Raw genomic sequence first — 24921 nt, forward strand, 5'->3', positions numbered from 1 at the left:
AGGCGATGAGAAGTAATTGTCCCCTAAAACCATCGGGAATGACCAGTGAGAAGAAGTCATTTTCCCATACAAGTCTTGTGATAAATGAGTTGATGAATTCATAATTTCTTTATGTACAAACTTAAAACAATGTTAAACTATTGGCTTTACAACAGCTTTAAGCAAATAGTGTATAATTATAATCTAAATTAATTCTAATTCTATTTTTATACAATAAAAATAAAACATACAGCAAATAAAAAGCCTTGGACAAACTAAGCTGTGCAGAAAGTTACGCCGCCACACAAAATGATCAATGGATACTTTTTTTATTTATCGGTTTCTTGTTCAATTGTTTTCTTGTTGCTGCTTGAAACATTGATTTAAAGTGTCAGTTATTGCATTATAATTTCAGTCAACCCAATAAAACCCTTTGTTACCCCAAACTACATAAAAGCCTGATCATTGGCATAAAAGTAATCAATGCAGCTACTTAATCCTTTGCTGCTCCCCTTCAGCTGGTGGTTGTCCATGTGAAAGCCTAGCTCACCTATGCCTAGAAATGGCACTGCTGCCACCTTTCTCTCAAGTGGACCATTGACACTCCTAATCGAGATCGTAGATTTTTAGAGGAGCAGATGGAAGTCATAATAGAAAACTTAAGACCACTTGGAGATGACGTCTGGAAGCAAACCATGGAACAGATGTTTTTAAAAGCATTAAAGATGACTGCACCCTAATGAATCAGTTACTTGAGAAGACTGATGAAATGAATCTGAAAAATGCTTTGCTGAACAGCAAAGAAGAACATCAGGGAAGGAAAAAGAAGTCTCAAAAAACTTAAATGCATTCAGAGTTGCTTCAAGTTGAGGATGTAAAGAAATTAATTAATGAAGAATGGGAGAGGAGTGACACTATGATGAAAGAGAAGAAGAAAACAATGAGCCCAGTTGTCAGAAAAGGAATTGGTATAGCTGGACCTAACGTCTAGGTTGTATGTTTAATATTTTGTGTATTTTGAATGTAAACTTCATTTTGGTTAAATAAATGCAGGATTATTTGTCAAGAAACACCAGCTAAAAGCTGCACTTGAGAGGGAATGAAATCATCGGGAAGCAGTAGACAGCTCTAGAATAGAGTATGGGCAAAAATTTCTGGATGTCTATGGTAAGTCAAAGGAAAATAATTATACAAAGAAAAATTTCAAACTTTTAATTTCATAATAATCATTAGCGGGTACTCTACCTATTAAAGTTTATTAATATTATATATATATATATATATATATATATATATATATATATATATATATATATATATATATATATATATCAGTCAGTCTAAAGAATGTCAGGTAACTAAAGCTTTGTTTTTATTTCCTTACAGAGGAGATGTCCTCACGTGTCGATAAAGATGATATACAGATGTCTTCAGCTAAGGTGGAGGGTTGGCTTCAGAGGCATCATTTAGACTATGGAAGTGTTTCCAGCTGAAGAACTAGACAAACCTGAATAGGATAGTAATTCATTATTCATTGTTTTATTTTTGTCATGCAGTTGTTAAAATCAAAAGTGCAGAAGTGTTATACCACTGCTATGGTATATTTCATAAATATAATTTTTGTCTTCAACTACAAATGTCCACTATGTTGTTTAAACAGATTCTACTGTTGTTTATTATTGAAACTTTTTATTATCTATTATTTAATCGATCAGCATTTACAGACAAAATGTTTTTCTAAATTGCAAGCCACAGAAAAAAATAGATATTTTTGAGTATAAGTTGCAGTAATTTATATTTTTAGCAATATAGCTCAATATCTACTTTTTTGACAGCAAGTCAAAACCATTTTGTGAAGAAACTCCATTAAAACATGTGATCTCTTGGCTTGTAGATCACTTCACTGTATTCAGTTAGATGTCTGTTGTTTGATCTTCTGGCCGGAGGAACAGAGGCAAAATTCACAGCCGCATAATTCACATCTGTATCTCCAATCTGTTAAAAAAAAAATGCATATAATTTTTTTTTTCTTTCTGCTTGAGAGCCAAAACTCCTTTTTATATATGTAGCACTATTTTTTAAGGGATTTGATGTTTATATGAGAATATATTAGGAAACTGATTTCATTTAAAAACAATAAAATTGAAATTACCTCAGATGATGGAGATGCTACATTTTTAGATCCTTCAAAATGGGCAGAAAATTATTGTTAAACTTTGATATGAATCTTTGTGATTGGATATTTAAATTGTTTTACAATATTTCAATATTTTGATATTACATTGTGTAAAACTTTATACCACTATCCTATCCAATTAAACTCTGCTTAAAAAAGTAGGGTGGAATTTTACCTTTTTGCCTTTTTCTCCAGTTTTTATAATAATCAACCAAAAGTATGATTATTACCATTACAAACACAACATTGCAGGATATCAAGCAAAGTAACACAGGATCCCATACTTTTGGATTACTGTTATCTGAAATGGAGAGAAAAAAAATAATAAAGTAACGACGTGCTGCTCATAGTAAAGTTCTGTGAACACATTGCTGCATAGAGCATTATGTTCTCTGCAGATACTTTTCCATTACTTTAGATATTTAAACCATATATTTTTAGTGTTTGAATGTCATTGCATTTGTAGACACAAGATCAAACCAAATGGCATTAATTTCAAGAAAAAGTGCAAGCATCCTTTTCAAGTGAAACATTTCTCAAACAATTTTACATTTTAAATGAGAAAACAATAGGTATGTGATTACACCGGTTTAAACATGATTAGAACTGACTTAATAGATTCAATAAACAAACTTTAAGACCTGTTGGTGAAAAGTGAATGGAAAAATAGCTTAAAACTGCAGTTATGTTTGCTGAAGCCTCTTGGTTGTATAATTTGTAAAATGCAATATAATTCACACAATTTTAAGTGTGTCTTAAGGGTACAGATACTTTATGCAATCACTGTTGTGGAGGTGACAGTTAAAAAAATTCAGTTAGTAAAGGACTCAGGTATCAGGTAGTTAAGTCATAGTAATAAAATGAAGAATTTACCAGTATTTTTGAAAGTGGTTCTATTCACAACTTCTTTCTCCTCACATCCCACATTAAGGTGTTTGGTCTCAGTTCCTTAGAAGTAGCAAATAAAGATGTCAGGGATTAGACTATTGGTTTTAAATGACTTACAAACAAGAGAAGTTAGTTAAAATAGTCTACGTAATTGTACGTAAATGTAAAAGACAATAGCATGTTGAATATATTTTACCTTTTAGCATCAGATGTGCTCCAGAAATAAATTCTATTCTATTCAAGAAAACTGTCCCGCAGTAGTATTTTCCGATGTCCTCCTTGGTCGTAGCTTTGATGTTGAGGTGAAAAGAATCTTCACTTGCTGAAATATTGAATCTCCCATTTTTAACTTCCTTCTCAAATTGGATATCTTTCCAATAAATTTGTGAAAATGCAATAAGATGAGGAATCTGATCAGTTCTCTGTTTATACCAAACCATTGTGTTGGCTAAACTTTTTTTTCTCAAGAAACATTTGACTGTAACATCATCTCCCAGCTGGAATGTTCGTAATGAGACAATTTCATCACTGTTGTCAGGTCGACCTCCAGCTGAAACAGAAAAGAAATTTCATTTTTAACACTAAGTATGAATGCATGCTTGGAATTGACCAATAAATAAATACATTTTAAGATATTTACAACAGTGGAAAGAGAAAAAAAAATCTACTTACAAGCACAAAAGATCAAAATGACCCAAATGATCATGTTTGAAGCAATGAATGTGTAAAATGCTTTTTAGAAGACTTGCATGGGATGTGATTGGACACTCAAACCAAGACTGTGATTGGTTGAAATCAATCTGGTATCTCTCACTCCACTCCCAAATTGAAGCAAAAGTGTTACTAAAGATATGGGGTGATGATCAATGACTGTGTCACTGTATTGTCTGTAATAAACAAATCAAAGACAGTCAAATGCTCTGCTCCTGGCCATGGTCAAATGTAGAGGCTGCAAGATTAGTTTGTGAAGACATCAGTGTTTCATATCACATTTTAATTACTATGTCAGTCTCCAGATTTTCAATGAAACATAGACAATTACAGAACTCCCATCAACTTATAAAAAGTAGTTCAATGAGCCTTTTTTATGTCGTAATAGATTATATAGAAGGTCCGCAATACTATATGTGGCAATATTCAATGATGGCAAAATCTTATACATATGAGTCTAAATGGAATCAAGTCTAAAGATTAATGTTATTTTTAGTACTTTGAAATAAAAACTGACATTGAAAATACTACCTACATTCTCTTTAAAGGTTATATATTTTATACTTCTAATGTTTGAAATAAATCATGGACTACACATAATGCATACATAAGATCGCAGTATGTGAACTTGCCACAAATCTAAAAGTTTTTTTTTTTTTTTTTTTTTTGATGAAGTCCTGCTTGCGTGAAAACAGTTTGTGGTTTTCTTGTTTTTCTAAAGATGGTCCTCAGAAGTGACTATCGACCACATTAGCACCATATTTAGTAATTGTAAAAAACAGGTCACAGCGGGACAGACGTACATCCTGTGTGTACATGTGAGTGAAAGTGCAGGCGCAATTGTTTGTTTTTATAGTCATAGGTGTAACACTGCCTCTGAAATGTTTCACAACCACAGTGTTAATTCATCGGAAAAGTGAGAATGCAGAAGACCATTGCATGTTCAGACCTCCTTTGCACTGCAGGCGTGAGTAGGTGTTCCTGGCAACCACATATTAAACATGTGACTATGTGGAACAAAACTAAAACCTTTTAAAATAAATGACTATATGTAACTTTAGAAATGGAAAGTTGGAAATGGAAAACTTCACAATGAGTATTATTATTTGACAATAAGTATTATTGTTATTATTATAAAAAAAGAACACACCCATACATGACAATCAACATATCTACAGACACAAAGTTTTTATTTATTTATTTATTATTCAGAAATAACCTCAAGCAAACCCATGAGGCCTTAATATGGTATTAAAAATCTGCTGCTATATTGAACAATTAGGTTGTTTATATATAACAATATTAGCATAATATTATAAAATATTATCTAATATAATTCTAAATTTTTGTGTATTTATAATATTATAGTATTATGGCATGTTTGTATATAGACGGGGGAGTGTAAATGTAAATGGTTTCTATTTTTTAAGCTTTAGCTCCCTCTTGAGGATTGATTCATTGTTGCTTAATCAAAATTAAGCAACAATGCAGAGCGTCATTCAGAGCTTATTTCCACACTGTCCTGTAAACCTATACAAACTCATCTGTAATTTTCATAATCTTTACTAAAAATCTAATCAGGATGTGATTATTAAAAGACATCTGGTATTGTTTGGATTCACTGTATCAGTTATCACAATCTCTCCATCACAAAATGATAAAATGGTAATTTTAATTTAAATAGAATTGTTTAATCCAGATTATTTCATGCAAGATACATTGACAACAATGATCAAACCCCCTTTAGAGGAACAAATAAAAGAGCCAAGGCTTTGGGCTTTCCTTTCTGTACCCTCACAATGTGTACCAGTTTGATCGACTGAATGACCGTGTTTGCACAGACACATAGGGCAGATGCACAGCTCTAAAAGTCTCTGTATTAAAAGTTGTCATGCATTCTGGCTCTCAAATGCTCATAATGTTGTCATGCATGTTATTTACAGTTTCCGACCACTGGCTTTCCTCAGTAACTGCTTTCATGACCTGTTAAAATATATAAATTGCTAGTGGCTGAAGGGTTTTCAGTTGGGGTGCTTTGCAAAACAATGTCTCTGTAAACCAAGATTGGAGAAAAAAAGATATTAAGAAGAATGAAATGCAATTTTTATTCAAATTAAAAGGAAAAACAATGAAAGGCGGAGAAAGAAAGTCAATACCTGTGTGTGCCTAAAACTTTGAACTGACGGCTTGTGTCTGTGATTTCCTGTGTTATCTGCAAGGACACATAAGGATGACTTTAGATCTTAATCCACAGTAAATTTATCAATTATTAAAAATCAACAAATTATGACAATATGTACTGATACAGAACTAGACAGATATGTCAGGTAAGACTCAATATTAAATGTTTGAAAGGAATCAAAATGAGGCTGTGAGTAGACTTTTACAAAGGCATGCACTGTATAAAGATTTTACAACTCACAATGTATTTCAATGTTTTATGGAGTTTTCAGACAGACATTTCATCAGCTGAACAATCACTACTGAACGCACTGTACTTCAGTCCTTCACAGCATTGCTTTCATTTCTGTCTAAATTTAAATACAGCGCTACCCTGACTGAGTTCTATTAAAATGCAAGAAATAATAATAATAATCATAACTCTTTACCTCACAGTTGTGAAGATTAAGTCCTTTAAGTCCATGTTTCCAGAAAGCTATAACACTTTCTTCTAAACAAACTGTTGAAAACAGCACAATAAGACTTATATCACTTGTATAAATCACTGTATAATTTAATTGTCAACAAATACTGTATTTTAATGTCATATCAGGTTTATACCTAAAGTTTCAATAGGGAAGTCAAACTCCAGTTCGGATGCTAACTCCTTGCTGGGGACCCCCTGCATATTGACAATCTTCACCGTTTCTAGAAGATGACAAGAGGATTAATTTACAATATATCAGTGCATGCTTTAGAAGTTGATTCATGTATTAATCATACTCAGAGATCATACATACTTTCCAGTGCAATTAACACTGTGTCTCTGTCCAGCTGTGTCACTTGTACAGCTCTTATTTTCTCACTGTCTAAGAAAAGAGACAAAGATCACACATTCACACAGTCTTCAGTGAATAAAACACAGTAGTCCCATTCAAAATTCGCATGTTTTTCATATTTTATTTACTGATTGTGAGGGGAAAATCTGTTGAGTTCATAGAAATGGGTTTAAATGTAATGTTCGCTGTGAAATTCTTCAGCCCAGAATTCATGCAAGACCAGCAGTCAGTCAGTCAGTCAGTCAGTCAGTCACTTACCTTGCTGAGGGTTTGGCGTGCCGTTCAGATGGATGATGTCAAACTTTAGCTGTCGATCGTTTTGCTGTTGGAGGCTTTCCTGGACACCCACACAGAGCTGAGGAAGCTCATCTGTCATTAACACCAGCAGCTCAAAGATAGGCAATGGGTCCGGTAGGGGCACGGCAATGTGCTTCAATGAGAAGACGATAAGAAAGGAGAAATGTAATGAGAGAGGACTACCAAATGTTACACAGGCTCTTGTTAGGGAAAGCATAATATTGTTTGTTTGGTAGAAAAAAATGTATTTACTTGTAGATAAAATTGTCATATATTATATGTGTAAATTAAACATTAAAATAAAGTGAATGTTACATTAGAAAAGTCTCTAGAGTCTCTAGAGTCTATTAACCCTGTAAAGTTTGACATATGAAATAATAGTCAAAAATGTAATTAGAAATGGCACAGTTTGTTGAACCTTTAGATAAAATCTTAAATATGCATATATGTTTTTTTTTTTGATACATTAGACTTTTATGGCTCATATAATGTAATATAGGAGAATATGGTGCTCATACTAAAGGTGGGGGGGGAAACACGAACAGAGCCAAAATATGCAATTAGGTGCAGCTGCTGATATTTTTATTCACCAGAAAGATAAATTCAGATTTTAATCTGATTGCTTTTAATGAAGGGCAAAACATAATGCAGTACAATTATAATTGAAAGATGTACAAGTTCCTCAAAGGTCTGTCTGAAAATATTAATTACTGATAATAATAATATTAATTACCGATAATTATAATAATAATAATATCTGATAATATTCATTACTGTATATTAAATGATGTAAGGATAATCAAGTAAATCTAGTTGCTTCAGTCTAGCAAGTGTTCATCTTGAAATATTTAAATTGATTTGTGTTTACTTTATAAAAATCGTTATAAAGTTGGAAAGGGCCTTTTATTTGGTAAAAAGTTTAAAATATAAATCAGATGACCGGAGATATGCAAAGAGTGTGTACAGGTTTCTCAGCAAAGTTGTAATCGCTGATAATTTAGAGGTCCTAGAAATGTCTCAAATACTGTATGATATAGTAGGCTTTAAGAATTACTATTATTACCTTGAGGTGCATAAACTTCTGCAGCGGTTCATACCACAACAGTAGTACAAGACCAGAGGGAACTGCAGCACACAAGAACGTGCTGTCTGTGTATGGGTTACGAGCTAATGAAGAAAAATCCAGAAAACATGGCTTTCAGTATTTTTCCATCTTAACCAGAAAGTCAGCAAAGACATTCATTGGGAAGAAATGTGTAAACATTGATCTATTGTGACATTGGTAATGGTCCTCACCCACGCTACACTTCCGACTGCCCTTAGTGTCTGCAATCTTCACTGACACAGCAAACTTCCTGTGAAAAGATTATTTTGAGTTAAAATGAGCACCATATAAGCTGAATAATTCAACTTTTGTTTGTTTCTTTGACCTGTGGATGATCCGTTCTGTGAAGCGGTTGGTGCCGAGGGACATGTGACCCTGTTTCCTCTGTAAATGTCCTCGCTGTTCAAACAGAGCTGTCAGTCTATGAGAGTAGAGATGAGACGATTTACCTAAGAATAGAATAAAATAAAACAGAATAGAAGTTTACAGACCACTGAGGAGTGGTTTAAAGCCATATTAGTGTTTAATGAACTTGTCGAAAAAATGCAGTACTTTAATCTTTTTTTTATTTTTTTTATTCAGTGCTAACACAGTTTGTAATTTCTGAGCAAGTAATTTCTAAAACTGGTGGGCTGTTACATCACAACATCTGTAAAAATGTTACATACCAGAGATGGACATTAAGACATTGTTCATGACATAAAGCCAAGTACATCTCTGTGGAAGCAACTGCAATAGAGATCAGGAGGTAAAATATTTTAATCATTCAAAATAAGATTAATTCCTGAGTTGTATTTTATGACAGAAACAGTTATTGAGTCAAAATACTAAATCATAATGTTGTCATGCACAAAGATGCAGTAGCCAGCAGTACCTTTTCTAAAGTGTCTTCATGCAGTTCATTTAAGTTAAGGATATAAACACCCTCCTCTGCACCCAGAATTAAATATTGATCTGTGAGGAACGGAATGAGAAATCAAACAGAATTCAATAATACTCTGATTCTGTATTACTGATGCTGGAAAGTTTTTCCATCTATTTTTAAATTGAATTAGTAGGATGGAGGAAAATCTGTACCTCTTGTTTTGGGCAAAACCCATGTCTCTGCACAATGAATTTTCAGTGGACATCCATTGAAGACTTTAGTAAAACAGGCCCCCATCTATGCAAAATGAATTATGCAATGTTTCATAACTACAGTACATCGGATATAAATTTTAAGATGAATTCTTAGGTTCATACATAGATATTGGGCCTAAAAATAACAAACAAGTCATCAATTATTATTTCAATCGTCACACTCTAATTTAGTAATAGCCAGGTTTTACACATTTAAAAGGTGCTATTAGGTGATTAAACTTACATAGACTTGGGGAGTGGGAGGAAGTCCGTGAGAATCTGCTCTCTATGAATTAAAGGTTAAAAAAATACAAGGAACCGTTTCTATATGACCTTTTAGTCTGTCAGTAACACTTTTAGTTACTCAGAAAAACATACACAATGTGTATTATGTAGTGGGTTTTTGAGATCTGTCCATGGTGCTGAAACATCTAGCACTAGCTACCCAAATAATGTGCTCGGTGTAATGAAATAACACCAAAATATTTGATCTAATAATGTTTCAATGTTTCTTAATAGTGGTAGACAAAACAACAAAATCTGCACAAGGAATGCATGTGAATCAGTTCTTTATATCTGCCACTGTTTTTGATAAAAGGGCATTAATGTAGCTGAGATGTATTAAAGTGTGGGATACAAGCACACATAAGTCTGTTATTTGTAACATCCAACATTGTGTAACTCACAGAGTCCTCTGTTTTCTTCCTCATGGTGCTCCACTCTGGAGAAATAGCCGTGTCTCTGCTCAAAGTCCTTGTAAGAGTCCTCTGTTTGTCCTGTGTGTCATTATCATCAGGAACATAAGGGTCACTGTACCAGTGCCGCACATCCTGACTGCCTGAACACCTCAACAACGCTGACAAAATACAAAGAGAGAAACGTTTTAAAACTTTGTATGGTGAATTTCCTATGAGTCTTGCATGTGCAGATAGTAATACCTGATTTTGGATTTAATACAGTTTCAGGGCATAGAGTAGCACTGGGTCGAGGCGTAAGGTCCTTGTCCTCCAGATTTAAGTCTAAAGAGCTCATGGGAGGAAGTGATGTTGTTGAAGAGACAGGTGGTGGGCTGAACAGTCCACTTTTCCTCTTACTCCACTATGAAACATCAGGAAATGTTTACAGCCTTGCATAATTTTTTATAGAATCATAAATTAATCATTAGGACAGGTTATGAAATACCTCAAAATATGAGTGTCTTTTTACTGTCAAGCTTCTGAAAGAGAAAGGCAGTTCAAAGTGAATGACAAAATATTAGTATACACATGGTGCAAAGTATATTTCTGCTGGTTGAACATTATAGATAAGCATAGAGAACATCATTAAAATATTTTTATGTAATTGTAGTAATTTTTTTTTTAAGAAGAAGCAGAGGAAAAGTAGAATAACTATTTATCACTATGCTTATAAACACACATACATATAAATTATATATCTACTAACAAATATATACATAATAATCAATGCATGATTTCACTTTTAGCTGATATAGATTTTTTTTTTTTTTGCATTAGATGCCACTCCACAAGGTGGCGCCAGAATATAAGTATTTCCCACCTATGCTGTAACTCCTCCTCCACTCTTTCAAAAAGACCCCTGCAGCAATGAATACAGTTCAAATGAAAGGTTATAATAACTGTTTAAACCTGTAGTGCAATTATAAGTCCACATCAATCAACACTCACGGTGACTCTGGTTCATCTCCAGATATGCTCCAATCATCACACGATCCCTGAGAACATAAACATACTTAATTCAGTTGAGTGAGAACCATGAATTATGACACAAAGTGTGATAGGATGTGGATTGTGTTTTCTTTGCCTCATTGGCTTAGAGAGAACATCACTAAGAGAGTGCAATAAAACTGACCAAGTCAGGATAGGGTTCAGTCTCTTTTCTCCTGGGAGGGGTAAATTTAACCTGGTCAACTGAAACAAACAACAAACACATATTACACATTTGTATTCTTCATTTACATATTTGCACCATTCAAAAGGGTAAGTAGGATTTAGATGGTTTTTTTTTTGGGGGGGGGGGGGGGTATCTTATGCTGACTTTGCCTACATTTATTTCATAAAAAAAAGTAAAACAGCAATATTGTGAAATACTATTACAATTTAAAATAATTGTTTTCTATTTGAATATATTTTAAAATGCAATTCCTTCCTGCGATGGCAAAGCTGAATTTTAAGCATGATTACTCCAGTCTTCAGTGTCATGTGATCCTTCAGAAATCCTTCTAATATACTGATTTGGTGCTCAAGAAACATTTCTTATTATAAATGTTAAAAACAGTTTTGTTGTTTAATATATTTGTGGAAACTGTGATAAAATTGCTTCCAGAATTCTTTGATGAATAGAAAGTTAAAAAGAACAACATTTATTTGAAATACTAATTAATGCTGTTTTGCAGAATATTTTTTTTTTTATGAAATTAAGAAAAAAGTACATACCCCTTTTGAATAGTAGTGTAAGCATTCATAGATCTGGACAATATTAATCGATATTCAGTGATCATAAGATTCTAAACATGTTAGAATGTGATTTTGAAGGTGTTTTTGTTGGTTGCATATATGTGAGACCTCCAAGAACTTCATACATTAGTTTGAACATCACTTCCTCATTTGTCCTAAAGAAGTTTCGTTGTCTATCTGTCTGTGAATGCTGTAATCTTACAGTCAAAATGTGTGACAATGGATTCTCAGTAAAAGTGGCATTGACTTGCCACACGATAACACACACACATCACACCCTCCACTTGGCCTTGAATGTGAGCACTGGATCCAGTTCATGCGAGTGAGTGTGTGAGGGGGATGAGAAGGACATGCCATGACGTGTGCTAAACAGTACCAGCTCTATGAGCTGTGCGCCTATTGACATCACTGAAGCTATCCTCAATAGCAGCCTTGTTAAAGCAGCACCTCCTCTGCTACACATCCATTTATTAAACCTTCTAATCATGCACACACTGTAATGAAAACAGACATGGCTCTGACATTGGAGTGAGTCATAGTTTTCACTCGGAGTGACAGTGAACTTCAGAAAACAGAAAAATGAATACATATAATGAAGCAACATTTCATTCCGCTTCATGTCGGGTGGTTCTTTGCCTCCATGCATGTCATGCATTTAAATTGTTTAATGCACAGCTAGCCGTAAATTATTCCTTACATAAAACATAATTAAATGATAGCAAATGAGATGCATGTAATATTGTACCAAATATTGTCCAAATATTGATAAAAAAATATTAAAAAGAAAGAAAAAAACAGATGATATTAAAAAAATAATATAAAAGAATAGGACTGAATGGTGTGTATTGTAATATGTTAACATTATATTAAGTGTAAATGTTGCATTTTCACTTTAAATAAGGGCAATTTTAACCAGAACTTACATCGTTCTTCTGATAAACTTCTTTCCACCGGCATATGTTTCCCTTTGGACGGAATTGTATCTGGGGCTGTATCACTTGCCTTAAACACACACACACACAAAACTGCCACTAAAAAAAACTACACTCTGACAAACTGAACTCTGACATGCATATTTGGAAAAATAATTCAATTTCTTCATAAATTAGGGAAAGGTTTCCCAATAATCCTGAATCATGTCCTCCTTATTTCTCCTTATTTGAACAAATACTTTGTGATCACATGTATATTTGAAAGTAAATTGAAATAATTTAAGTAATTAAAAAAAAAATTACGAATGCTTTGATATATATATATATATATATATATATATATATATATATATATATATATATATATTTAATGCAGATGAAAGCGACGCTGTGAGGGACAAACTTACAGTATTCACAATACACACACTGTTTAAAAGTCTTAGATTATGTAATGTTTTACAACAAAACTGGTTTATGGAGTTTTTGTCTAATAGTTTCTTCAGGAAAGATGCTTTGTCAGTTAAACAATTGGTATGTTGTTAAACCACAGTACTGTACAGTGAAAGTACTGTACTTCTGTCCCTCACGGCATCATTTTCATTCCTATCAGAAATTAAATATGACCTTACACAGTATTCCTGTGTTCAAGTCATGTAAAAATTACCATAATTATGCATACGACCCCTAAGAAGTTTTGAATAAAAATACATTTCTGTGCCAGAGCATACAGTATGAAGAGCTCAGAGTAGTTTCCATCCAATAATTACAGTAATTCCAACATAATGCAAGCGTGTCTTGTTCTCACCTCGTCATTCTCTTCAGGACTGAGTGGATGATGGAGGTCCGGGTTACTTGCCATGTCCAGCAGCTCAATCATCAGTTTTCTGGTGAGTAACTGTGTTACAAAGGGGTGCTGGGAAGAGTGAAAGCGGCAAAAATGAAAAACATTTCTAGAAATACAAACTTTAATAAATTGCAGTATTGTAAATTTAATGTATAGGTAAGTGATATTCAGCAGCAATGCTAATATTAACTTTGATTTTTGAGTTTGATTCATCTATCACCTGGAGAAGAGTTTCTGCTGTCGGCCTCTTGCGAGGACTTTTGATTAAACACATCTTCACAAAGCTATGAAACCCTGCAGGCCTGCAAAGACAAGGACACAACCCTCTCACCAATCATGTCAGGTACTCACGGGAAAACTTGCACTTTTCTTTGCGTTTTCCATTTCACAGAGAGATGTAATTTCTTTCTATGAGGTTCTGAGTCTCACCATTTGCTCTTGTCTTTTAGTTTGGGAGGCTGGAAGCTGCTCTTAGACATCAGCATCAGAGCACTACAACAGAAAAAAAGAAAAACTCAGTACAAAAATGCTTTGTTACCAGGGTAGTTTCTGTTCTCGTAAATCAAATAAACGAGTCATTCTGACCGCATGGGATGAAGGTCAAACATTGGTGGCTGTAGCTCTGCCAGCTCAATGGCGGTGATGCCCACTGCCCAGATATCACACAGATGGTTGTATCCGCCCTTCTTTTCCACTGCTGCCACCTCAGGGGCCATCCTAAAAAAACAATGACAAAATTTCCATTAGATACTTCACAGTCCGATTGTCTTTCAGGAAAATGTAAAGGTTAAAGGGGTGAATTTATTCGTTCAGCGTATGGAAATGTTTTGGATCATGCATTCTTTCTGTATTGTTATAAAACCTGTAAATGTAATATAAAATCACACACACACACACACACACACACACACACACACACACACACACAATACCATTCAGGGTTGGTAAGATTTTATTCATGTTTTGAAAGACTGTCTTATGCTCCCTAAGGCTGTATTTATTTGATCAAAAATACATTAAAAACAGTAGCATGGTGAAATATTATTACAATTCAAAATACCTGTTTTCTATTTAAGTGTTTTTTTGATCCTTCACATGATCCTTCAGAAATAATTCTAATATGCCTATTTTTTTTCTTTCTGCTTAACATTTATTATTATTATCAATGTTAAAAAGAGTTATGCATCTTAATTTTTTTATGAAAACTTGGTATGTTTTATTCAGTATTCTTTGATGAATCAAATGTACAAATAAAAGCGCAAATTTCTTTCCAAAGTAAACAAACAAAAAACCTTACTGATCTTTTGAGCAGTAGAGTAAATATTATATAGCTATAGTTTTTTAATTAGAGTTTTTGGCGTAAAGAGATAGATTTAAAGGTACAGTTCATCCAAAGAAAAAAAAATCTGGCATAATTTACACATGCTGGGTTGTGTTTCCCAAAAGCTTTTGGGAAATGCAGCCCTGGTCATTTATCCTTTGGTGTTTCATGAAAGTAAGAAAATCATTCAGGTTTGGAATGACAAGAGGGTGAGAACATGAGTAATTTTTGAGTGAACTATTCCTTTGCACTAATCATAAGAGACAGCGTGCTAATTGTTTTAAAACAAGACAATCCAGACTGTGTGATTCTGCAGGACTCAAAGGGCAAATCTTTATGTAGACGGCTCACCAGTAGGGAGTTCCTATGAAGGACTTCCTTTTGGCAACAGAGGCACTGATCTCAGCCGCAACCCCAAAATCAGCTACAGAGAGAGAGAGAGAGAGAGAGAGAGAGAGAGAGAGAGAGAGAGAGAGAAAGACAGACAGAGATAGAGAGAAAGGGAGGGATACAATAATCTAAAATGTGCAGCTTCATTAGGGTGACCAGACGTCCCGAAAAATTCGGGACAGTCCCGAAATCTAAGCTGCTGTCCCGAATCCCGAATCCCGCTCTAATTGTCCCGAAAATTATACTGAAGCAAAATCTTAATCCCAAATCCCACCGAAAATTATACTGAAGCAAAATCTTAAATAGTTATTGTCTGATAAAACATAAAAAACTGTCCGTGGAGCGAGGTTGAGTCATCCTGCAGCCTGGCAACCAGCCCCCGCCGGCTGCTCATTGGCTGCAGCATCTTGTTTTTTTTTTTTTTTTAGATATACCGTAGGCGCGCATTAAGATATGCACTGATAAGCTAATTTTCATTCATGAAATTGACATGGCTGGTGTACCGGAACCCCAACACGCTGTAAAAAAGCTAAAACGTCTCTGCAGGTACCGGGAGGAGTGGGTGGGCAGGTATCCATGGATTGCAAAAGCCCTACATGATGAAAGTAAAGCGTTCTGCAAAGTGTGTAGGAAAGAGTTTGGTGTCTCTCACGGGGGGGAGGCAGATGTTAGGCTGCATGCTAGCAGCAAATTACACTGTACCAACACCGCGACAGTACAGACCAACACGTTGGTCTCGTCCTTCTTTAAGAAGCAGAATGATTCCATGTATAATAAAATAGCTGCTGCTGAGCTGACCTCCGTGTTCCACTGTGTGGCCCATCAACAATCATACAGATCGCTTGACTGTGCGATGAAGTTAACACCAAATCTGTACTCGGATTCGGGCATAGCTAAACTCGTTAGCTGCGGTCGCACAAAAGCTGAAGCACTGGTCACAAACGTCCTGGCACCCCTCGCATCTGACTTCTCCCAATGCCTCGAGTCAAAAGATATGTTCTTTTCCATTTCAACCGATGCCTCTAATAAAGGCAATGTGAAAACATTCCCGATCTCTGTGAGATTCTGGACTCCTGAGCAGGGCATCCAGAACAGAGTTCTTGATTTCTTTGAACAAGCAGCCGAGACCGCAGATGCCGTCACTGACACTTTACTGAATAAATTAAAGGAACACAAACTCAGCATCAATAATATCTCGGCTTACTCGGCTGACAATGCGGCAGTGAATTTCGGCAGAAAACACTCCATTTACCAAAATCTAAAAAAAATCAACAGCAAGATCCTTCCCGCAAACTGCCCAGCTCACATAATACACAATGCAGTAAAACGTGCCAGCAATGCACTGCAAATAGATGTGGAGTCTATCGTCATAAAATCATTCAACCATTTCAGCTGTTCTGCGAAGAGAGTTTCCACCCTCAAAGAAATGTTTGAATTTGCTGACATGGAGTACCAAACACTGTTGCGTCACGTCCCGACACGCTGGTTGAGCCTGCACCCTGCAATTGACAGACTTGTCAACACCTGGCCAGCGGTGCGCAGCTACTTCTTGTCACTGGGACAGGAGGAGTGCCCCCGTGTCCTCTGGGATGCGCTCCAGGGTAACGAGCATGGAGAGGAAGATGAATGCAGCGAGCTGGAGGTCACACTCTTCTTCTTGCAAAACACTTTAAAGCTTTTCACTGGTGCTGTGCTGAGTCTTGAGAGTGACAGTCTCACCTCAGTTGAAGTATATACACTTGATTATTACACATTATGAACGGCCTCCGAACCAAACTCCAGCAGCGCAAAAAAGATGCTTTTTTCGGAGCAAAAGTTGACCGCGTCCTCCTCTCCTCCGTTAATCTTAGGGTTGACAGGCTCAAGAGAGAATTCACAAATTTTTATGATATCGCGGAGCAATACCTTGAGGAATGGTTCAACTTCTCAGAATCTGGGCACCTGTTCAACATCCAGTGTTTCAATCTTAAGGAAAAGCAAGAAATCAGCTACAGGGAATTAACGGCCGCTGTATCGGCCCTTCAGATGGATGATGAACTCGACCTGGATGAGCTCTACAACGAGAGCTGTGTTCTGAAAGAGATATTGCCTCATCTGGAAATACACAGTCACCCTGTAGGTGCGCTTTGGGCCCAAGCACTCAGGAGCACGTCTGCGTTCCCACAGTATGCCAAGCTACTGTCTTTCATTTTGAGCATCCCCGTGAGCAATGCTTACTCGGAACGAGTGTTTTCAATATTGAAAGGTGCCTGGACCGATGTGAGAAACAGGTGCTCATTTAACCTGGTCCGCAGCGAAATCAAAGTAAAAATGAATTTAATGATGACTTGTGCAGAGTTCCATAAATACATCCTGGGAAAGACGGGAGTGCTGGCAGCAGTGAAAAGCTCTGCAAAATATGCTGATGTCGAGCCTCCACAACCTCGGTAGGCTATATAGCTCAAGTGTGAATTAAAGTTATATTGTTTCTATTAATTTATCTAATTCATCTAGGCTATATGCACAAAGACAATACGACCATTTTGTCCCCTTTTTGCTTTATAGAGTAGATGAAGAGAGCGCAAGTTGCAGCAGCCGTTAGGAAAGTGCAGGCAGAAGTCGCGTGAAGAAGTCAGACCGGTCGAGGGCGAGGCACCGTGTTCAAAATAATACTTCTATAGCCTGCTACGTATTAGGCTATCAATTTATATGCATATGTACTTGTTAATAAAAATATGATTGGTTCATTAACTTCAGTTTGAAGTATAAAAATAGCCTAACGTTACTTCTATATTATATCAAATTATATGTATGTACTTATATTAATAAAAACATGATTGGTTCAGTCACTTTCGTTTGAAATTCATTATCTTTATTACCCCCCCCCCCCCCCCCCCCGTCCCGAATTTCAACCAATCTCATCTGGTCACCCTAAGCTTCATACATCTGTGTCTAAAACCAAGAGTAGAATATGTATATATCTGTACTTAGGGTTCAATTACACATCAAAACACTTACCCAATTTTACATCTCCTCGATCAGTAAGAAGAATATTAGCTCCCTATATTAGAAGAGAGGTTTATATTTTAATTAACAATTTGAACATAAAAAATCACAATACACTACATTGCCACCATCATACAGTGCAATTCAAAAGTTTGAAGTCAGTAAGATTTTAAAGGGAAACATTAGTACTTTTATTCAGCAAGGACAGAAAAGACAAACAAATTCTATTTCAAACAAATCCTGAATAAAATGCTTCACAATTTCCACTAAAAATATCATGATACCTGAAGGATCATATGACATTGAAGATTGGAGTAATGGCTGCTGAAAATTCAGCTTTGCATTACCAAAAAAAAAAAAAAAAAAACTTTTTCTATTAAAATAGAAAATGGCTATTTTCAACTGTAATAATATTTCACAATATTACTTTTTACTGTATTTTTAAGCAAATAAATGCACTCTCTGTCAGCATAAGAGACTTCTTACATAAACATTTCAAAAATCTTAAAGACCCCAAATATTTAAACAGTATTGCACAATATTTCATAGAAAAGCCTTATTCACCTTAATGTCTCTGTGTATTTTGCCTGTCTCATGAAGATGATTCAATCCCTGGGTAAGATAAAAACAGAAGTCTTCTCAAAATGGAGGGATGTGTCATTGAGAAAAATGTGTGCCTCTAAAGAGCTTTTTAAATTATTAATTATCCTCACCTGGAGTGTTTCCCTGCAGACGTAAGCAATCTGTTTTTCCTTTAAAGGTCCGGTTACTGTGAAGGGCATATTATATTTACTCTCACTTAACTGGGGCAGTGGTTAAATGCAGCCATTAAACCCTCAAAGGAATAGTTCACCTCAAAATGTGAGATGGAATTGTTGTTAGGAAGAAACTGAAATGTATAGTGGTTCATGGAAAATATTTTTCTCCTTTTATGTATTTTTTTTTCATTCCAAATTGAAAAAAGTTGTTTGAGTTTGTACCAATACGAGTTATGAATTGGAAATTTCAAGTGTTCAATTACTTTAAGAAGCTTAAAGGAATACTTCACCTATGAAATGAAAATCTGCTGAAATTGTATTCACCCTCAGTCCATCCAAGATGGGTTTGATTAGTTTGTTTCTTTATTGAAACAGATTTGGAGAAATGTGGAATTAAATCTCACTGATGGACTCTTCAGTGAATGGGTGCCGTCAGAATGAGAGTCCAAACAGCTGATATAAACATCACAATAATCCACAAGTAATGCAATTAACAGATCCATCATTAAGATGTTTTCAACCTTAAACCATTGCTTCTGATTAAAATACAAGTCCTCCATCCATAATTTTGCTTTATCCAATAAAAAGTTGTCTTGTCTGAATCAGGAGAGAACTATGAACAAATCAAGCACCATTTACAAGCAAAAAAAAAGCTTAAAACAGTTCTAAACAAATATGTCTGTGAATTTTGATGTGAGAGGACAACAGGGGATGTGACTTTTTCATGGGATGGGTGACTTTTTCACTGGATGAAGCATTATTATGGATTACTGGATTTGTTATGAACTCATATTTTGGCCAGAAGCAACAGTTCAAAGATAAAAGACATTAATAGTAAACTTATTTCTAACAAACATGCACCTTTTCCTTTACAAGACGTGAACTGATTGACTGGAATCATGTGGATTACTTGTCGATTATTGTGATGTCTTCATCACCTGTTTGGACTCTCATTCTTACGGCACCCATTCACTGCAGGGGATTCATTTGTGAACAAGTGCTGTAATGATAAATGATGATCTTGGATGGCCTCAGGAAAACTACATTTTCAGCAAATTCCCTTAAGATACTTGATAATAACTCTTTCCTATGATTTTCAATAATCTCAAAGCTTACGCAAAATACTGTGTGTTATTCACTGTATACCTTGATAGATATCCTGCAATGATCCTCCCCCACAATATTCCATGCAGATCCACAATTTACTATTCCTGAAAAGTAAAACAGTTCAGAGCATGGTCTTTTGAGTCAATGCACACAAAACATTTTCAATAGATACATATGCGCACACACATATCTTACAAACATGACAAGAATGGCATAAACATTTTGAAAGCTTGTGAGTGGGAATGCATGCCTTTGAAATAATATTCGGGAATGCACAAGTCATCTAGAGCATGTACTGACACACCTCGGCAGATATTTACAAATCCTACTAAACAAGTCTGGGTTATTTGTGCTTCATATCTGATTGTGTAACTCAGCTGGTAGGGGTATAAAACATGCTGTGGAATGCACCTTTCTATGCCCTGACAACTACTGGAGAAATACCAGGCAAGGCACAAACATTACTGTACCTGTGGTAAGTGCCATAATAGGCCACAATGTTCTTGTGCTTACACTCCTTCATCATTGTTATCTCCTGCTGGATGGAGGTGATGTCATCACCTGAATAAGCAGTGAGATGATTAGAAAAAAAGAGTGTATACTGAGGAAAAAAATGTCTATTATCACAAAATATTGGAAGTATTTTACTTCAGAATGTAGTGATTGACAAATTTGACATAATGCAGTCCAATCATTTTTAAAGTAATAGTAGTGCAAGCAATGAAGTCTTTTGAGAACTATAATTATGTGTAACTATAGAGCTCATTATAATATAAATCCTTCATACAAGGAATCGATCCAATAAAACCCCTTTAATTTTGAGTGATTAGTTAGGAACTGCATACACTTCTAAATGTTGACTGTATGTTCTCTAAAGCACTGATGCATGAAAATCTCCCAATATGTAAATGTGATCTGGTCAAAAACTTATCACTTTAAAACTACTCACACACCTGGATCGAGTTTAACAATTTTGATAGCAGCCATTTCTGAGCTCCTAATGTTTCTAGCCTGAAAGAAAATACATTATATTGCATGATGAACTGGAAAATCAGATTGCAATTTGTCTTTTACAACAATATAAATTATAAAATGGATAATTATGACTCTTGATATACAGCATGCATTTGTGACTGTGCACAAGTTTTATATTAATGTCTATACCATTCAAATGTTTGGGGTTGGTAAGATTTTTTTTTGAGAGAAATCTCTTGTTCTCACCAAGGCTGCATTTATTTGATCAAACATATAGTAAAAATTGTAATAATATGAATTATTAAGACAATATAAAATAGCTGTTTTCTATTATAATATTTTTTAACGTAATTTATTCATGTAATGGTAAAACTGAATGTTCAGCCTTAATCATTCAGAAATCATTCTAATATGATGATTCATTACTCAGGAAACATTTCTTACTATTATCAATGTTATGAACCATTGTTATGTTTTATGTTTTTATGGAAACCATGATATATTTAATTTAATGCATCCTTGCTAAATAAAAGGCTTTAATTTCCCTCACAGGTTTAACAATTAGTTATAATACCAGAAAGAAGAATTGTTTTATTATGATTTATTATTTATGATACAAATATATTTCTTTCAATGGAATTATCAGAACATTGCTGTCTATTAGCCATACTAAAATCACTGCAGTATTTAACTTGGCTTAGTATTCAAATAAACATTTCACAATGTATGTAAATGAGCAAATGTAATATAGAGATGAGCAACCGCGACTTCAAGGACATGTTTACTTTGGTGAAATGCTCGGGATGTTGTAGAAAAGCCAGGAACAGATCCCGCTCGCCCAGCAGGCATCTTAATGACAAATATCCAGGTGTCAGTGACAGCCTGCTGTGTCCTTGACGGTAACCTTGTCCTATAGCTACTGCAGGGAGCTGACGTTCTTCATTGTTCTAGACCGTGTGATGCTGCACCATTAGTTAATCACTCATTCCATCTAGGAAGGATTCTATCAATTTACTATAAAACCACTAATACCACTAGCCAAGGATTCATCAAATTCATAAAGCTGTGGAATTAAAGAAATAGTTCACCCCAAAAAAAAGGAAAATTTGCTTAGAATGTACTCAGTGTACATCCAATATATAGAATAGTTTATTTCTTAATGGGAACACATTTGGAAATTTGGAAAAATTTCGCTTTACATCACTTGCTTTCACTAACTGATCCTCTGCCATGAATGGGTGCTGTCAGAATGAGAGTCCAAACAGCTTATAAAAACATCACAATAATCCACACGACTCCAGTCTATCAATTAACCTCTTGTAAAGCAAAAATCTGCATACATGTCTGTTATGAACAAATCCATAAAGAAACCTAACTTCAAACTGCATAATATTGCTTTCTCCAATGAAAAAGTTGTCTCGTCTGAATCAAGAAAAAATATGTACAGATCAAGCACCATTTACAAGCGAAAACAGTTTTAAACGGTTCTAAAAAAAAATATGATGGTGGATTTGATGTGAGAGGACAACAGAGGATGGACTTTTTCACTTATATTTTATGTTATAATGGAAAGGTATTATGGACAGAAGTGACAGAGTAAAGAATAGTGTGGATTGCTGGTGGAGTATGGTGGTGTTTTTATCAGCTGTCTTGACTCTCATTCTGACGGCACCCATTCACTGCAGAGGATCCATTGGTGAGAGCAAGTGATGTAATGCTAAATTTCTCCAAATCTGTTCCAGTGAAGAAACAAACTTATTTGCATATTGGATGGCCCGAGGGTAAGTAAATTTTAAGAAAATGTTCATTTTGGTGTTTACTACTGCGGTAAACAGGCAACTCATGCACATTAAATATGTGCTAAACAGAGTGGATTGTTTAATACTAATGACTGGGCCTATTATAAATATAAACCATCAGACAAAAAAAGTTAAGTCAGGAAGGTGGACCTCCATTTTTGCTTTTGGCTACTCATAAACATAACAAATTGAGCATTTCTGGACAAAACCTGGAACTTCACTGAGCAGCCTTCCTGTTGTTTTTTCCGGGCATGCCAGAGAGCTTCCGGTCATGACTAAACCAACAGTGCTCTTAATGGTTTGACGTTGCAACCTGAAATAACGCAGCCACATCCCAAGAACAATGGTTTTGGGTTGGATATCTGTCCACACTTTGACCAGAAATCTTCAAAGCTTGTTATTCTTTATGCTGGCATAGACCTGACAAGTCCATCAAATGCAAAACAGACCAAGTCCAAGTCCGAGTCCAAGTTGAGAGAGCTAGAGCACACTAGAAAGGATTCTTTGTGCATTGTAAGATGGGTTTTGTAAGGGTTCTTGGCTCACCCACTGATTTATGATAAAGTGGACTGTGTTAGGGATTGCTACGAAAGAGTGACACAACCTCTTTATTAAACATATATAAAAGAGACAGACAACAACATATTTGCTCGTACAAACTTTTTGAAGAATAACACTACCACACCTGAGGGAGGCCTACATAGTTTTAAAGTCCAGATTTGTAACATTCCACTAATGTTGCGGTTGTCTCAGTATGATTGCTCTTAATTCACGTCAAATTTCTGAGCCAACCAAAAGATATACTACTTTAAAATCACAAACTACTTTATATCTGATGATATACTTTTAAACTATGATTTATTTATTTTTTTTATTTTTATTTTTTTTACATATTGAGGAAATACTTAGATGGCCTAACAAATAAAATAAAAGTGAATCGTATGTGGATGTCCGTCTGTGTGCATCAGTTTGAGTTCCTTGTGTTGGATGGAGTGTGTGTCTCTGAACGCATGCTATGAATTCTACAAAACTAAACAGTCCAGTTTGTCAACTAACATCATGTCTGTTTTCTTGAAACATTCCGCCTAAACAAGGAAATTAACAACAACAACACCGGAGTAAAACAAAAACATGAGTTTACATCAGCAAGGATCCCCTTAAATGGTATCAGATGGTACTTTGACATTTAACATGGTGCTAAATGATAATCATATCATGATTCATCATATTTATGATATTCATGGTACTGGTACTTCAGATAATAATGGCACTATGATGTCTAAAAACATGGCATGGATATAATTTCCAAAGTAATACACTCCTTAGTGTATAGTTATTCAATCCTACATTACATTCATACTTAAACACTTCGTGCAATTTTCAAACAATAACCTTTGCGCTAATATATATATATATATATATATATATATATATATATATATATACACACACACACACACACACACACACACACACACACACAAACACACATTTATTTCTTACCTTAAAGACTTCTCCATAAGTGCCGCTCCCGATCAGTTGAATAATCTCATAATCATCCAAGGGATCTAAAAAGGAAACTCCTATAGTATTCATGGCCGCAGCACTTTATATGTTTCACTTATTCATGACAGCTGTCACACAGTTTGATGTGCAGTAAACTCATCTCATCCTGGTGCGCTGTCATCAACGGAATTACTAATAAAACTGTATAGATTTAACTATAACTCAATGCAAAGCTAAACTTCATGTCCACATCCAGTTTACCAGGCAATCACGATCTTCGTTTCTCTCACAAAAGCGCACCCGCAGACTTACAGCAGGAATGTCCGATTCGTGTACGAATCGTTCTTTAGAGTAGGACCTTTTCAATGAATCGCAGTTCGCTGACTGTTGTAAACGAGAATTGTCTCTTTCGAACACGTCTTGTTCGAAGAAAACAAAATATATACAATTTGGTTCTAACAAATATAATCTTATTTAAACGTAAAAAAAAAAAAAAATTCAGTATTTTTTTCTTTCAGTATTGTTTAATGCAATTGGAAAATGTTCTAAGATTCTA

At 35.1% G+C, this 24921-nt stretch overlaps 2 protein-coding genes across 4 annotated transcripts; both read right to left on the minus strand.

Moving 5' to 3' along the window:
• Positions 1–1624: 1624 nt before the first annotated feature.
• Positions 1625–3886, minus strand: LOC132096678 (uncharacterized). Its single transcript, XM_059502205.1, has 6 exons — positions 3716–3886; positions 3240–3593; positions 3029–3103; positions 2331–2456; positions 2132–2163; positions 1625–1974 (listed from the first exon to the last, which is right to left on the minus strand). Exons 1-6 carry the CDS (start codon positions 3747–3749, stop codon positions 1846–1848), a joined length of 750 nt encoding a protein of 249 aa, XP_059358188.1. The 5' UTR covers positions 3750–3886; the 3' UTR covers positions 1625–1845.
• A 1537-nt stretch (positions 3887–5423) lies between these two features.
• On the minus strand, positions 5424–24665 carry LOC132102163 (mitogen-activated protein kinase kinase kinase kinase 2-like). Of its 3 annotated transcripts, XM_059507237.1 has the most exons (32): positions 24363–24665; positions 21039–21096; positions 20556–20646; positions 20125–20189; positions 18934–18989; positions 18785–18832; positions 18233–18275; positions 15197–15269; positions 14110–14241; positions 13954–14016; positions 13745–13826; positions 13486–13593; positions 12672–12750; positions 11144–11202; positions 10960–11006; positions 10832–10870; positions 10457–10490; positions 10213–10372; positions 9961–10130; positions 9519–9560; positions 9233–9317; positions 9030–9109; positions 8824–8884; positions 8481–8604; positions 8347–8405; positions 8114–8217; positions 7012–7183; positions 6715–6783; positions 6536–6622; positions 6364–6434; positions 5911–5966; positions 5424–5805 (listed from the first exon to the last, which is right to left on the minus strand). In XM_059507237.1, the coding sequence occupies exons 1-32, from the start codon at positions 24453–24455 to the stop codon at positions 5718–5720; spliced, it is 2598 nt and encodes an 865-aa protein (XP_059363220.1). In that variant the 5' UTR covers positions 24456–24665; the 3' UTR covers positions 5424–5717. The 3 variants fall into 3 exon arrangements, 2 of the variants coding, with proteins under 2 accessions (XP_059363220.1, XP_059363221.1); XM_059507238.1 differs by lacking the exon at positions 10832–10870; XR_009423272.1 differs by lacking the exons at positions 5424–5805; positions 5911–5966; positions 6364–6434 and having other exon boundaries at positions 6538–6622; positions 6715–6779.
• Between the last annotated feature and the right edge of the window lie 256 nt (positions 24666–24921).

Source organism: Carassius carassius, chromosome 2 (assembly GCF_963082965.1).
Source record: "Carassius carassius chromosome 2, fCarCar2.1, whole genome shotgun sequence".
NCBI classification, from domain to species: domain Eukaryota; kingdom Metazoa; phylum Chordata; class Actinopteri; order Cypriniformes; family Cyprinidae; genus Carassius; species Carassius carassius.